The following is a 15,905-nucleotide window of genomic DNA, read 5'->3' as shown; positions in this document are numbered from 1 at the left end:
AACGTGGACTTGGACTGGGTTTCGGTCACACGTGTGCTGCGCGTGGCGTGTACATGGGCTAGGTCCAATTTGCGCCGGCTCTTATTGTATGAGGTATTAAATTGATTCTTTTGTTCAATTTTACTAATTCTCAAATAAGAAATGGACAACGAACACCTAGGTAAGTGTTTAATATACTAAATATATAATTTTGTGATAATAAACAAAAAAAATATTTAGAAAAATCGCATAAAAAAAATAATACTTATATTTCAAAGCGTGTAATTAAAAAATAATCGTTAACAAATATATAATAAGTATTGTATATATTCTACTGTATAATATCCCAAAAATTAGTTTGCGTCTGTATTTTTAATATTTTTTTTTGTAGCCTGTTCCAGTAGTAACGTTGATATAGACGATATCGACATTAGCGAAAATTTAAATTGCAATAATTCATATTCTCATTTTTATACTTAGGTATGATGATTTATATCAACTATTAAGAAATAGAGGTCCATTAAATCCTCACTCTATAAAATCAAGAAAATACTTACTCGACATTTTGAAGGCTAGATACGAAATTGAAGAATGGAATTCGCATTATACAAAATTAGTTGAGAGTAGGATAAAAAAGACAGTTCAGAAACCACCGCCGCCGGCGCCACCGCCACCGCCGCCGATCGTGTGCGTGCGCGATTTATAATCAACAAATATTTTATCATTTGTTATCATTTGTTATCAGATATCAGTTATCATTTGTTATATATTTATTTAACCCAGTGGATCACATGCGTGATTTTTATCATTTGTTATCAGATATCAGTTATCATTTGTTATATATTTATTTAACCCAGTGGTTATTATATATAAATAAATTATAATATAAATTATATATAAATAACATGCGTGATTTTTATCATTGTTATACATTATTATTGAAATATGCCATAGCCGTTTCTACTAGCAAATTAAGCACGTTGGGCGTTTATTTACAATAAGAGACATTAAGTAGGTCAATTTGAAACATGGCTGCAGTGTACAAGAAGAATTTCACATATGTTACACCATCACCACCGGCTGACCTCATCGAAACTACATGCTACACACTGGATTTTGCGAACCGTAAATTTGTGCATATCGGTATTGATCCGAGCGAAAATTACGAAGTCGTTGTAAATGTATTAACTTCATCACGTCACGTTAAAATATTGCCTGATTTTCTCCGGCGTATATTTTCACTGATGGGTAATATACTGTCATTCGTATTGGATCAGACACTAACATATAAGCGTACGATATTTTTTGAAACCGAACTTTATAAAATATCCAGTATGGTGTACGGAGGAGAAAATGTGCTAGTGATTGAGTCAAAAATCGAAAGCGGATGCAGGGTACTCTTGAATCGGGCCTACCTTATTCGTCTTCAATATCTCGAATGTTGTATTTTCGAAAGTATTGTAAGGAAAACAATATACACTGCTCAATTAGTTATAGAACAGACTGATGAGTTTGCGACATACCTACGTGAGAAATGCGATCTCCTTAAATCTCCACCGAAAAATTTAGAAGAGATGATAATATACGTTAAGAACGCGGAAGATGAACGAATGGACAAATCTTTCCCAAACTTGACCGGTCAAATACAAATGTTCGCAGCCAAACAACTAGCAGCATCTTTGCTAAATCGGGCGACACACGAGGTAATTAATAAATTTAATATATTATATTAAAATATTTAATACCATTTTTTTTTTTTTTTTTTTTTTTTTTTTTTTTATTTTAGTCGCAGAATGGAGAAATGGAATCCCCAATGTCACCAAGCATTACCAATATATTCGGCATGCACGATGACCCGCTTACATACGCTACTCTTAGACCGTTAGATGTAATTTATATAATCATATTTTTTAAAGAAAAACATTATTTAATAGTAAATTTTTTCAGCTAATAGATAATATTGAAGTGCCAGACGGGGTTGAGCAGTCGTTCGACGTAAACGATGGACCAGATTTTTTCAGGGCGCAATCACCATCTCAAGTCATTACGCCACCGCCATATCAATTACCATTCGCCGAACACCCAGCACCAGTGCACAATGTTAAGCGGCGACTATTTTAATATTTGTTCATAAAACATAATTTATATGAAAATAAAATAAGCGTGATACTTAAAACAAGTTTTTTTATTATTAGAAAATAATATTTACAAGGTATAAAAATAATTATAAGATATTTACAAGGTTTATAATTTTCTAACATCTCCACTAAACGGATTGTAAGTTATAATCTGGTCATGTAGTATTAAACAATAAGCTGCAGTCTTTTCTGGAATAACTGTGTCCGTTTCAAAGTCTATTCGTAGGTCTATGGTCGATGATTTCACGTTATCATTCTGATGCGACAAATCGACAACGACGATTGGAACATAGTTTTGAAAAATATGTTTTGATAACAACGGTTCAGTATTTTTTTTATTTTTATCGACGGCAGCGGTTGCGCCTTCGCCCACAACATGTATCGCATCAAGGTCGGTAGATGCGCGATTTAAAATCAGTTGCTGATTGCAATTGAGTAATATTTTTTTGTAATCTTCACAAAATCCGAATACATGTTTTAATGGAATACATCCGGAAAATATATTATTGGTCATAAAATTTTTGTTATCTTCACTATCCATTTTCGAGTCGCAAGCTGCATTCTCTAATGCATTCAAATCGTTTGGAGTGTACGAGCAGTATGCTTTCAAACATGATGACACTCCGGGTGATTTCAATTTTTGTATTTCTATTCCGTTTATTTCATATCGCATCTCGGAGAATAAAAATACCAATCCGTTATTTGAAAACCGAACTTCTCCCACTGCATCGGCAGGTTTGTTTACTTTACCCTCGATGAAAATATAACTCTCACACGGCAAAGTGTAAGAATCCATGTTTTGAACATTAATTCTAATTTCTTCATTGTATGATAGAGCGGTGCTTGAATACGGTGTGAACGAATGGTAACTCTTTTGAGTTATTTTACAGTCGTCGACATAGTCGGCCGTCACGTCTAAATATGAGTCATCAATCATTGCAACGAACGGAGAAAATTTAAATTATTTTTCGTGAGCTTGATATTTTTCGGCTTAGGTGTTGATTTCTTAATGGCGGGTAGTATACTGACAGGTTTTTGATTGTAGCTCTTTTTATATTAAATTTGAGCGCCATATCCACGGGTTATTTGTAAACGAACTGTTATTGGCTCACCGCGTAGATTAATCAGACAATCGTTCTGATCTTTTAGCGCGATATTCACTTTAGTTATTGAAGTCGTATTGAGACCGTAAAAAACTGGATGCCTAGGTACCTCAACGATTTTATATCCCGCAGGTACAGTAGGATAAAGCTCGTGTATGATCTGGCTCGGTTCTCCGTCACAGAATGAGCCGGTGATTAAATTACACTCTACTTTTATACAGTTTATTTTCATTATGTTGGCAATATTTTCAGATTCGTGAGTAGCGCCAGTAGTGTATAGCACATTTCTAAAACCTAGCAATTTCGCTATGCTATTCTCGATCCCTAAATCGACTTCATGACTACACGATATACTACACTTTAATGTTCTGCTGTTTGCTTTTAACTCAAAAAATCTGACATAGTCAGGCATCATGTTTTGTATAATAGACTCTAACTGATCCAACTCATAAGTGCCTGTAGGTATAATAACGTTATCGTTATTATTGATTATATTACGAAATCCGATAGTATTGCAACCAGGTTCTATGTTTGGTATAGAATTATTTGTCTGTAAACTCAAAAGACATATCTGGGCAGTATTTTCTACTTCCAACGGTGGAAAGATCTCGCACGACAACTCACTCGAGTTTCCGTTCAACATTAATGTGAACATGATAAAAACTTTAAACACAAGTGTCCGCAGTTTGTAGTATTATATTTCTGCTCTCTGCTGTAATTGAAATGTATGTCGCATCCGTGAAAATATTGTTGTAATTCAATTGGAGGTGGTAAATTCCCAAAGCTATCAAAGTATTCGACTTTTTTTCCGATTTTTTTATACGCTACCCAATGCGTTCCTGTACCGCTTTCAGCGTCCAAGTTAACAATCGCCGATTCTTGACGTTTAGGGCGTTTAGACAACTTATCTCTGGTAAACACTCCGATGAAATGAGGTATTTTCATTAAGCGAGCGATTTTTATAAGTTCGAAATCGTAAAACGCTCTTCTGGGTAACGTGGTTATTAGTTTTTTGACTTTCTATATTTTTTCGTATTTGCACCCCCACCACCACTTTTATGCGGTGTTTCTATTTTATACGAGTTGCCTTTATATGGTGTTAGATATAGGTAGTCCTTTTCCCAAATGAGATGGTGTGTTTCTATTAAATTCATTAGCCACTTTCACAACGTTGGCCACACCACCAGTCAGGGCTCCCAGAGCTGACAACCCTGCGAAAATCGGTATGAGTGGTAGCACACCGCCTTTTTTCGGAATATTTATTGTTCGTGGAACTTTGGTCTTCTTAATTTTGAATGTTTTTCGCGCGACGGCTACACATTTTTTACTTAATTTCATCAAGTTTTTTCCACCGACATTTTTCTTGATAACATTTTTAGTGGCTTTAAGTGCTGCTTTAAAACCACAACCACCACCTACTTTACGTTTTGCTTTCATGGCGGTAGTTACGCCCCAAGCTACAGCTTTTTCTTTTAGACTGGAATCTCTCGACTTGAATCTATCCCAGGCTCGCTGCTCTAATATATAATCAGCTTTGTTACGATCTGCGATAGAGTTACTCTGCTCGTACGCAATATCGTGGTCCCTACAAGCAGAGTCCAGTGGGTTTATACCTTTATCGCCTCGAGCTAATCGTTTTTTTAAATTTGTACTAGGCCCACAGTATTGATAACCTACAAAGAATTATTATTATTATTATTATTATTTTGGATTTATTATACTAGACTTACCAGGCACGTGCAGCTCGATTGGTAATTTATTTATAAGCGTGTTGATAAGCCCACCACCCTTATTCTTGGTGCTTCTTCGAGCGAGTGACATTGTGTACTGATTACATTCTCGTCGTTGCTCAGTTATTTATAATGAAGTTCATCAAACAAGGAATAAAACTCACAGTTGAAAACGTGGAAACAGAGACATGGATCGCTTCTACCTAATACGATACGTGCGCTTATGGTGGGTCCTTCTGGCTGTGGGAAAACTAATTTAATATTTACGTTATTAACGCATATAAATGGAATAAGATTTCACAATGTATACATATATTCAAAAACATTGGATCAACCTAAATATAAAATGCTAAGTGATATATTATCAGATATTGATGGTATAAAATTATTTACATTCTATGAAAACGAACAAGTTATTGAACCTGAGAAAGCTTTACCAAACTCTGTGTTTATTTTCGACGATATTATTACTGAAAACCAAAAGATTGCGAGAACTTACTTCTCCAGAGGTCGTCATAATTTAGTCGATGTTTTCTATCTGGCTCAGAGTTATTCAAAAGTGCCAAAACAACTTTTGCGCGATAATGCTAATTTTATTGTATTATTCAAACAAGATGAGACTAATTTAAAGCATGTATACAATGAGCATTGCTCTGGTGACATGTCATACTCGGAGTTTAAAGACTTTTGCACTTCGTGTTGGCGTCTGGGGAGATTTGAGTTTATCATCATAAACAAAGACTGTGAACGTGACAACGGTCGATATCGTCATGGATTCGACACATTCATCGTTATATAAAGTGCTGTTATTGTGGAAATGCTTCATTCACAGTCATGGCTGCCAGTGGTGATGTACTCGGAGAACTGGTTAAAGCCAAAGAAAATATTAAACGCAAGTATACGGCATTAAAACAAGGAAAATCAGAAATTCATTCATTAGTATCGGAAACATTAAGTCCGATTATCGAACCATTGAAACAACGTTTCGATCCATCAACATTTCAAGCTCCATCCGTTAATGAAGACAGCATAGAACATAGTGTTGGGGATTCATTCAAAATAAACGACTGGTATAAGTCTTACGATATAGACAAAACGTATGGGCCTAAAATACAATCAAATGGAAGTGTACACTTGGGTAAAAAAGAAATTAAACTCGTTGATAATACGCTAACTATTGAAGATACGACATATCCACTAACACAAGGACTTGGTAATTTAATATTTTCAAAAAACCCTAAGCTGTATACCAAAAACGATTTAAAAACATATAAATCAATATTAACTCAAACGTCGGCTTATTTGACGGCAGACGGAACAAAAATTAAAAGAGGTGGGAATAAATACACGGATTTAATCCAAAATCTATTTCCATCGGGCGCTGGACTGTCAGTCAAATTACAAAAACATAATTTAGTATACTGGAATGATCCTAACGAGCTAGTCGAAAGGTTGAAGTTACTATTAGCGTCAAAAGCAGCTGGTAATACAGGAGTTTCAAACGAAATAATCTCGATTTTCGAAGAATTGCGTGAAGCAGGGATAATAAAACATATTCCAAATGTCTAAACGTGAAATCTCAGTCGAATTACACAAACCAGCTAGAAAAAATTATACAAGGCGTAGAGTTAATGTTTATGGCAAAAACGATCTATGGCAAGCCGACTTGGTCGAAATGATACCATATTCGAAAAAAAATAAAGGGTACAAGTATATTTTATGTAAGATAGACTGTTTTACGAAATATGCTTGGGCAATAGCGTTAAAATCCAAAACTGCTAAAGAAGTTTCCAGTGCAATGTCTAAAATACTGCTCAAACGCTCACCAAAACTATTACAGCTCGATAATGGTAAATAATTTTACAATTCAACATTTGACGCGTTGACGGGGAAGCACAAAATACACAAGTATTCTACGTATAGTACTATGAAAGCGTGTATTGTAGAACGTTTTAACCGCACATTGAAAGAAAAAATGTTTAGAGAGTTTACGGCACGAGGTTCACACGAATGGATTTCTATTTTACCTTCATTGATTAACGAGTACAACAACTCAAAACATAGAACTATAGGAATGACGCCTGTACAAGCTGATGCTAATCCTACGTCAGTCAAAATTAAACAACGAAAAATTATAAATGGAAAAATTAAATTTAACATAGGTGATAACGTTCGTGTAAGCACATATAAAGGTGTGTTTGCAAAAGGCTATTTACCGAGCTGGTCTACAGAAATATTTAAAATCGTTAAAATTAATGAAACATTACCTACTACTTATCAGCTACAAGATTATACTGGAAAACCAATTGCTGGCTGCTTTTATTCAGAAGAAATATTGAAAACAAACTATCCTAACGATTATTTAGTAGAGAAAATTATACGTAAGAAGGGGGACAAAATTTTCGTTAAATGGCTCGGGTTCGATAATACACACAATAGTTGGATAAATACAAGTGACATTAGAAAATAGTGTCAGTCTAGCTGTAGACATGAACGTATTTGGTAGTTCCCAGTCTAGTAAAACTAATAAATTTTTAGTAAATCTCGAACAAGTTGTTAAATCGTATTCGAATAAACTCGATGAAATTGAGCATTTACTTGAAGAAAATCATAAATCTATTCTATTTCAAGAGGAACAAACAGAAAAGTTAGAATTAACGTGCATAGAGATTACAGAGCATATGACAAGAGGCGAAGTATCATTACAATATATCAAAGAAAGTATAGATGATATTAAAAAAATAATACCAGCTATACTGAGCCGTCTTAACACTATAGAAATTTATTATAAAGACAAGCCATAATGTCTTCAGCCATCTTGGACATGCAATGCGTTCTTGGCTTGAACAATAAATACATGATTAAAGAAATGTCTATAGTAGACACAGAAACTTGGGCGACCCAACACTGGATTTTTAAACATTCAAAATCCATGGCGGATAACAAAAGTCGTAAAACTAACAAGTGGCTGGAACGTAATTATCATCAACTATCTATAGAATACGGTGACATAGAGTATGAAGAAGTCGGTAGAATAATGAATTCATTAAAATTCAGATGCATTTACGTCAAAGGCGAACAGAAAAAACAAGTTCTTATGGAGTATATACCACACGTCGCACTCGTCAACATTGAAGACTTGGGCTGCCCTCGTTTGGATCAAATATGTGATGATGAAACTCTACCTTGTTGTATTTTTCATATGGAATTTAATCCAAAACAATGTACATTTTATAAAGTTTTTGCTATAAGAAAGTGGTTTGTAAATAATTCTTAAAAATTGTAAACATTATATTTAATAAACGTAATTATATTTTAACATTGTGTTTTTTATTTTTACATGGTTACAAAAAGGTTAGAGTATTTACAAGTTTATATGTTACACAAATATGTACAGGTTAAGTTAGGGTAGATGTATGATGAAGAAGCGCTCTCATCAAATCTTTATCTTGTTCACTCCATTTCACTCCTTCAGCATTCACCTCGGAGTCGAGTTCCGACCAAACGTCATCGGGTTCATCTTCCCTATAAAATTAAAAATATTTTAAGTATAAATCATAAACATATTTGTATTAACTTACTCTATTCTAAAATGGCCGTGAGCTAATGTATGGATGTTATCATCCAGTACTATCCTCTTATCGTCAAAATTGTTATATATTAATTTATTTGATTTAATTGTCTTGATTTGGTGTTTAAATGATCGAATAGATACATTCTCAATATAAACATCCAAGCCAGATTCGCCAAATAAACATTTCTTATGATCTTCTAGAGTCATATATGGTTCTTAACAACATGATTTCGGATACCTCTTGCCTTAATTCTCTCATTGATTATATTGTTTCCACTTTCGTCTTTTCCAATGATTTTATAAGCATATGACTTTGCACGGAGTGCACAAAACTCTGTCATCGTTTGCCCATCCGTCTCATCTGAAAACAGACCCGGTACCTTCTTCCTATCGGCAATATAACATTGGTGATCTGGAGGTAGATTGGCAGTGTCCATTCGGTCAAGTAAATTTGGATTTTTTATCAAATCTGCGTAAAAATCATCTGTTTTGATGTAATATATCAACGAATCTAAAATAATATAAATTGTTTTAAAAAACACGAAATTAATTTTTATTTATTTAATTGTTAACCTGTGTCGGTATACATTAAACTAATATTATCTTTGTAATGTTTCTTCATGACATTGTAATGATAATCATACATCAGAGTCTTGGAGATTTCCAAAACTGAAAAACCTATGAAAAAATTAAAAATATTAGATAATAATTAAGTATATATTTATATATAAATATACCTATATAAATAGGTTTACGAAAATCAATGATTTTATTTTCCAACGAAACCGCCGATAAATTTTCATTATATGTTGTCGCATGTTTAAACGTGGATTTATTAACAAGTTTTTGAAATCGTCATGGGCACGATACCAGCTCCATTTTAATGCGTTTACGAACAGATTCCATCGTCTTACCTAAAATAATAATATAATATAAGATATATATATAAAAAAAAATATATATATATATAAATATATACCAAATACTGCATTGTTCATAAGTTTGAAAAATTCTTTTTCAAAATCATTAGTAGCCTTTTTCCGCATTTCAGTGTTCATAGAGATATATTCAGCCAACCACGATGATTGCTTGAATTGCAATACTCTATGTACCTACGCAATAACAATATTAAAATATATTCTATCCCTCATATATATAAAATATTTACTTTTTCAACTATCAAACCGTTTTTAATGGCTTGCTGTAGATTACGGTAATGCACAATATAATTCTTTTTCGATTTGAAAGTCGCCATCAGTTTTTTTATTTTTGAACCTGTAGGTATTCCGTTTTCGGCCAAAAATGGTAGATCATTATGATGATCATGTAATTCTTGCGGATATGATACATCCACCTCATAAATTCGCCCAATAGGAGATGTTTCATCTAAATCATTAAGACCTTCGAGCTTAGCTTCGACCCATTTAAGGTCTCCAAATGGCATATATTCTGACATCGCCCAACCGTATAAGTTATTGCCTAAAAGTATATAATATTTAATACATTTATTTTATTTTATTTATTTTTATTTATTCTTACAGTCTTGATACACAAGCCATGCATTGGTTTGGTCGAGTCAAAATCAGGTGCTTTTTCATGGTTCGCCTTAGCGTATCTCATACTAGCTTGTACTAATCCGCCGCGTATACCTGAAATAATTATAAGTATTAAAATTCTTTTTAATTTTTTATACGTTTTACTATTACCTTTTTCGAATGCTAAGACCATATCATAGTCCGTCAAAAGCTCCAGTTTTACGGCAGTTTTCTTCAACATGCAATCAAAAGCCATGTCTGGAGCTGTATAATAATAAGCTGGATCTATACAATAAGTTTTCATACATATATCTCGGAAATTTTCAAAAACGTCCGAGAGCAACAAAACGTCAATTTTGAGGTACAAATCGCTGTACTCACCCAGCGTCCTACATCCAAAGTGCTCCCAGACCTTTGCGTGCGTGTATTCATTCTCCATTATGCCCGACTCGTTTAACGTGCTATAAAATTCTTCTTGTGGTGGAAGACTTGGCTCGTCCAACTTATCCCAGCCATCCGTATATTCATATGGATATAAACCTTTGCGAGTAACTAATGACATATCAGCAGGTGCAAACACTTTAGCCGTTTCACGGAATTTCGTCAGGTTTGGCGTTATAAGGTTAGCGGCAAGATTCGACAAGCTCGATGCCATAAAGCGAAATGTGTCGATAAATCGAACAGTGAACATATTACTTATATACTTTGAGAAGGATATAAACTTCTCTTCACTGTTAGGAATCACTGAGATTGATTTAGAGTAATTTCCGAGTTCAGTCACGATGAAGTGTGCATCGTAATTAGATAAATTATGCATAAAGCACGGTACAAAATTTGGTTGTCGAAGATCCAAATTGCATTTATTGCATAAGGTATGCCGGAACTTTCCAGACAGGTGACAATGGTCATGGATTTTATCTCCCCCTATTAAATCGCAATTACAAAAATCGCATTTAAAAGTCGCTCTATGTTTACACCAGTCTTCTTTGTTCATAATTATTGTTTTATTTGTTTTAAACAATTTTTCAATTTTTTTTGTTAACTCTGTGACCTCCTCAATGAATTTTTTCACTACCTCCTGTTGAGTTTTAGATCCACTGAAAATTATTGGCGCTGTAGGTATATCAAATTGATCTAATAAATGTATTGGCACATCCTCCGAAGCAACTATTTTCAATCCGAAACTCATTGGTTTGTGTTCTTGAAAAATAGCTGTATTTTTACCTTTTTTCTGATTGTTTTTTTCTAATATCGCCTCAAAATCAGCATATATGACGATAGGATGTCTCAATGTATGCTTCCAGGCTTTAAACTCTTGAATCTCCCCCTCCATCGGTAATACAGGTAATATCGGTTTGTGTATACCGCATACTTTTTTGTGTTGATCTAGTGCCACCTGTCCCTTTAATTTATTTTTAGAATTCTGATCGTCATATGAAATAAAGCAACGTTTGCAAAAATATCTTTGTCCATCATGCTGAGTTTTTTGTGAACGAATAAGACGGGAAAAATTTGATATATAAACATAATGTGAATTTCCAACTTCTGTTATAAATAATATGTCAAAATGATCTTCTTTTTCGTTATCCACGACTTTTAATGGAAAAACAGTATGAGTCGGAAATTTTAATGGTGGTTGAAATTTTTTCTCAATTCCATAGATATTAATTGATACTGTTGGATTATTGCGCTCAAATATTTTTACATCCGACAGTGGTGTAGGGAACGATATCCCATCGAAATTATATTTATCTACGTGTTGGTAATAGTTATTACCAACACGATATTTAGGTTGTTCTGTGACATGTTTTGCCAATATGGCCCATTTAAAACATTGCTGGTCTGAATTTTGAGGATTGATTGTTGCCCGTTTTCTATCAATACTAGCCGGTAGTGATAAATATGATGAACCCGACATTGGTGAAAATTTATATATTCCTAATAACATTCCATCGATATATTGCAATGAAAACCCAGATCCTTTGCTAGTGTATTCTTCTTCTTCGCATTTTAGTTTATTAAAACTTTCCTCCAAAATTGAGGATAAATCACTATCCGTGAAAATCTCCCTGGCGGAGGTTTTAAAAGCTCTATTCTCGGAAGAATTTTCCACGTTAGGTCTATTATATGTGCTCTCAATTTTCAAATTAAACTTAATTGGTAGATTGTGAGTATTAAAGGTCTCTAACAATGCAGATTTGATGGACTCATAGAACTCTGAATAATTTTGTATATTATTCAGATTCTTATAATAATACCATACGACCATACGATTATGGGCTGATTGAATTTCTTCGAATCCTAACGAATTTACTTTCTGAAGTCTAATTTTTTTTGCTTTCACTGCAGTTTGAGTATTTTCTACATGTATGCGTTTACTACCTATCGTCGTATAATAATCTAAAATTAAAAATACGAATGTCGTTTAATTCAAGTGCTAGTAAAATATACGAATAATATAAAACCTATCATTTATTATGAGATAACTATACCAAAATTATTTTTTATAAATTAACTCTGATTATTTTTTAGTTGAAATAACGTATTCGTATAAAAAAAAAAAAAATAAAATAAAAAACTAACCTTGTCCCTTATGTGTATTTTCAAATTCATTCATGGCATTCATACAGATATCATCACCATCTTCAGGTACTAATTTATTAATTTTTTCATTTGAAGTCATAGTATTTCGGTTAGACGATTCAGCCGGCATGTCGGGGACATATATTTTAGGAGCTATTTCTATATCGTTAGGTCTGTGATGAGCAGGAGCGCAAGCATTGCCTAAACAATGATTAAAATTAAAATTAAAATTAAATAATAAAAAATAAAAATCTTACTTATCACATTACATAGCCCTGCATCTTCAGCATTGTTCAGAATTTCAACGCACATATCATCATACCCATCATTGAAATATACGTTTGAATCATCAGATCTATTCAGAGTGATTTAGATATTATGTTGAACACGATCAATAGCTTGTAAAATATATATCAAATTAAAAAAAATAATATTATTAAATATAATAATTATATTATACCATATTGTATAAATAATATGACATACCATGATTGTTTTTCATATGTCTGGTTAAAATATCTTTTCGAGAGTATTTTTTACTGCAGACACTGCATGCTACTTGATATCCATCATGAGTTTTCATATGTCTAAGAAAAGTGTCTTTGCGTGTAAACGTGGATGCACATTTTTCACAGTTAAACATTTTTAAATTATATAAAACACACAGTTTTTTAACAAAAAAATATAAACAGTGAATTAAAAACTTTGCAAAATATTTTTAAAGACAGAGCGAACGTCAAATATATGTGTACAACGGTGTAAGACTGTAGACGGACTAAAGGCTAGTGTCAGTTGTTTCAGCACAGTTTGGTTTACGTACAAGACATTAGTATAATAGCCATGTGAATTTTCTCCCTTTTCGATATTATGTGTGTGTGTAAAATATTTATAATATTAAATGTAGATAAATATATAAGAGTCCGCGACATCCTAGCGACCGGTAGGGCACATTAAGAAGACATTTATTAGTGATTATTACTACCATTTGGCAGTTAAAAATCACTAATGTCCAGGTGGTGTGTGTGAATATTTATCCTTTAATAATTATCCTTTAAGTGATGACAGGTAATGACAATACGGTGGCGATTTGTATGCCGTGCGAGAGTTATATATATACATCGAGGGTAAAGTAAACAAAACTGCCACCTGTACATTATAATGACCATTATACCTTTTAACCGTATCGACAATAAGATACAATTCATGCCATTAGGTATGACTATTATCATTTTATTAGCACACTGTGTCTACCCTGCATATTTAAAATGTAAAGTAGCTCAATTGATTTAGTCTTTCCCCGACACATGTATCGTTCGCTCTGAATTTAAAAGTTTTTTTAGTGTTAATTTTTTTTCTTATAACAGTTTAAAAATGTTTAACAAAATAATGTTTTTCATTTATTATTTCATAATTCCCATTTGGAGTCGTGCTAAAGATGATGACGACATCATTTTGTCTCGCGGTGACCTCATAAGGATACATGGAGAAGGTTTTCAGCAAGGGTAAGCTAAAATTATTATTATATTTTATCATTTTCTACATATTAAAATTTTTGTAGCGAGATAAACAACGACGATGTTATTGAAATTAATTCGATTTCGCTACGTGACCTCTATGAGGAATATTTGGAGGTGCGAGACCGTAACACAGAATTCAATGAATGGGCAACACGTGTGGGATTAGTTTCCCGAGATTTACGTTTAGAGTTTAATGTGTTGGGCGTAATAATGGTCGATAATTTCACAGACAATTCAATTCCTATGGATGAATTCATAGTAAGTTTAAACATAGAAAAATATTAATTAAAATTAATAGATTTACTAACCACTTAAAACTTGTAGGTACAGATATCATTTCAAGACTTATTTTCCTTGATTAGAACAATTACTGAACATCATACACAATACTATATATTTTTTCAATTAATATATAGAGGTCGGAGAATAGCTGAATGTGAGAGAATGGGTATTATTAGCTCCGAAGAAGCCAGACATTCTCGAGTTGATTGGAAGATGAATGTAATTATGATTTTATCGTATTATGACTTGACAGGTGATACATTCCAATTTATACTAGAGAGACTAGAACATTTAATTATGTTATAAAATGATTATATGTAAAGTTTTTTCTGAAATTATATTTTTATCTATGTGTATGTTTATGTGTTTAAATTTATTATTGATAGCTGATAACAATGATAAAAATCACGCATGTGATCCACGTCTGGGTTAAATAAATATATAACAAATGATAACTGATATCTGATAACAAATGATAACAAATGATAAAATATTTGTTGATTATAAATCGCGCACGCACACGATCGGGCGGCGGTGGCGGTGGTGCGGTGGCGGGCGGTGGCGGTGGTTTCTGAACTGTCTTTTTTATCCTACTGTTGAGCAATTAATTTTGAAGTTTACTTTGGTTTTACAAAGATTTTGGACGAAAAGCTCACGGAACCATATAAGATTTATTCAAGTTAATAGTGAGTGACTTAAATGTGAACTTGAACTACCTAAACAAGAACAAAAAAAAAGCCATAGGAAGACCAGTCAAAGATTTTGAAAATAGTTGTGAAAGATCGAAACGGAATAAAATTAAAACAATAATAAATACATTTTCTCCTTCTGAAATGATACAAGCTACACAAACTTCACTTCATTCATCTGGAAATAGAACTGCAGCTAATTTATTAAAAGAGTCAATTAAAACACCTATGTTATGATTTTACACAACAAAATAAAATAACGTACGCAAAATAATTAAATAAAAATTATATTTTATTAGTTACTACGGCTAATAACAATGTATCGGTTCAGACGTAATTATAAGACTGATTGGCCTCCCGTATAGTGTATTATGCGACGACGCTCCGTGTCACAATCAAAATCCTATGTCAGCGGATTCCACGGTCTCGCCGTCGTACAACACACTATTCCTGATGGTCTTAAAAATATCATGTAGAATAATATTATATTGTAATATTATTCATATTTATAATAATGTGATTCAGGGGTTCGTAACACCTATTAGAGCATTAAAAATTAAAAAAGCGTACGATAATTCATTGAATGTAATCATTCCGTACACAAATGACGAAGCTCTAGCTTTTTTCTTGGACAACAATTTAACCAAACAGCAATATATTAATATTTGACTCTCTGCTAAAAAAAAAAAAAATGTTAATATTTATCCTACTTATGAACAAATTTTAGAAGCAAATAGAAAGTGTTATCCTAAAAACATACAAGTTAAGGAAACAG

General features: G+C 32.9%; 4 protein-coding genes and 2 pseudogenes across 5 annotated transcripts; 2 read left to right on the top strand and 4 right to left on the bottom strand.

Annotated features, from left to right (window-relative positions):
* The first annotated feature begins 141 nt into the window (after positions 1 to 141).
* LOC149061688 (uncharacterized) lies at positions 142 to 2,100 on the top strand (annotated as a pseudogene).
* Positions 2,101 to 2,223: 123 nt separating this feature from the next.
* LOC149061687 (uncharacterized) lies at positions 2,224 to 3,054 on the bottom strand. Its single transcript, XM_089215072.1, has 2 exons — positions 2,491 to 3,054; positions 2,224 to 2,373 (listed from the first exon to the last, which is right to left on the bottom strand). Exons 1-2 carry the CDS (start codon positions 3,052 to 3,054, stop codon positions 2,224 to 2,226), a joined length of 714 nt encoding a protein of 237 aa, XP_089071198.1.
* A 1,255-nt stretch (positions 3,055 to 4,309) lies between these two features.
* LOC149061686 (uncharacterized) lies at positions 4,310 to 5,041 on the bottom strand. Its single transcript, XM_089215071.1, has 2 exons — positions 4,951 to 5,041; positions 4,310 to 4,893 (listed from the first exon to the last, which is right to left on the bottom strand). Exons 1-2 carry the CDS (start codon positions 5,039 to 5,041, stop codon positions 4,310 to 4,312), a joined length of 675 nt encoding a protein of 224 aa, XP_089071197.1.
* A 3,289-nt stretch (positions 5,042 to 8,330) lies between these two features.
* LOC149061685 (uncharacterized) lies at positions 8,331 to 9,430 on the bottom strand (annotated as a pseudogene). The gene is made up of 4 exons (XR_016189641.1): positions 9,262 to 9,430; positions 9,098 to 9,202; positions 8,532 to 9,035; positions 8,331 to 8,475 (listed from the first exon to the last, which is right to left on the bottom strand). The product of XR_016189641.1 is annotated as an uncharacterized LOC149061685 (transcript).
* Positions 9,431 to 9,779: 349 nt separating this feature from the next.
* LOC149061684 (uncharacterized) lies at positions 9,780 to 10,869 on the bottom strand. The gene is made up of 3 exons (XM_089216914.1): positions 10,231 to 10,869; positions 10,064 to 10,173; positions 9,780 to 10,003 (listed from the first exon to the last, which is right to left on the bottom strand). The coding sequence occupies exons 1-3, from the start codon at positions 10,748 to 10,750 to the stop codon at positions 9,911 to 9,913; spliced, it is 723 nt and encodes a 240-aa protein (XP_089073040.1). The 5' UTR covers positions 10,751 to 10,869; the 3' UTR covers positions 9,780 to 9,910.
* Positions 10,870 to 14,013: 3,144 nt separating this feature from the next.
* On the top strand, positions 14,014 to 14,747 carry LOC149061683 (uncharacterized). Its single transcript, XM_089215887.1, has 3 exons — positions 14,014 to 14,144; positions 14,201 to 14,417; positions 14,484 to 14,747. The coding sequence occupies exons 1-3, from the start codon at positions 14,014 to 14,016 to the stop codon at positions 14,745 to 14,747; spliced, it is 612 nt and encodes a 203-aa protein (XP_089072013.1).
* The last annotated feature ends 1,158 nt before the right edge of the window (positions 14,748 to 15,905 follow it).

Source organism: Diuraphis noxia, unplaced genomic scaffold (genome assembly GCF_037042655.1).
Source record: "Diuraphis noxia isolate RWA-SAM2 unplaced genomic scaffold, SU_Dnox_SAM2 contig0001, whole genome shotgun sequence".
In the NCBI taxonomy this organism is placed as follows: domain Eukaryota; kingdom Metazoa; phylum Arthropoda; class Insecta; order Hemiptera; family Aphididae; genus Diuraphis; species Diuraphis noxia.
This window is presented reverse-complemented; position numbering and strand designations above follow the sequence as displayed.

Bases quoted from the DNA above. Each gene is read 5' to 3' on its own strand.
- LOC149061686 (XM_089215071.1), bottom strand. From the start codon at position 5,041: ATGTCACTCGCTCGAAGAAGCACCAAGAATAAGGGTGGTGGGCTTATC. The intron at 4,894-4,950 runs GTAAGTCTAGTA...AATTCTTTGTAG, and splicing joins AATCGAGCTGCACGTGCCTG to GTTATCAATACTGTGGGCCT.
- LOC149061683 (XM_089215887.1), top strand. From the start codon at position 14,014: ATGTTTAACAAAATAATGTTTTTCATTTATTATTTCATAATTCCCATT. The intron at 14,145-14,200 runs GTAAGCTAAAAT...AAATTTTTGTAG, and splicing joins GGAGAAGGTTTTCAGCAAGG to CGAGATAAACAACGACGATG. The intron at 14,418-14,483 runs GTAAGTTTAAAC...TAAAACTTGTAG, and splicing joins TTCCTATGGATGAATTCATA to GTACAGATATCATTTCAAGA.
- LOC149061687 (XM_089215072.1), bottom strand. From the start codon at position 3,054: ATGATTGATGACTCATATTTAGACGTGACGGCCGACTATGTCGACGAC. The intron at 2,374-2,490 runs GTGGGCGAAGGC...TTGTCGCATCAG, and splicing joins ACCTTGATGCGATACATGTT to AATGATAACGTGAAATCATC.
- LOC149061684 (XM_089216914.1), bottom strand. From the start codon at position 10,750: ATGTTCACTGTTCGATTTATCGACACATTTCGCTTTATGGCATCGAGC. The intron at 10,174-10,230 runs GTAATAGTAAAA...TAATTATTTCAG, and splicing joins GGTCTTAGCATTCGAAAAAG to GTATACGCGGCGGATTAGTA. The intron at 10,004-10,063 runs GTAAGAATAAAT...ATATACTTTTAG, and splicing joins ATGGCTTGTGTATCAAGACT to GCAATAACTTATACGGTTGG.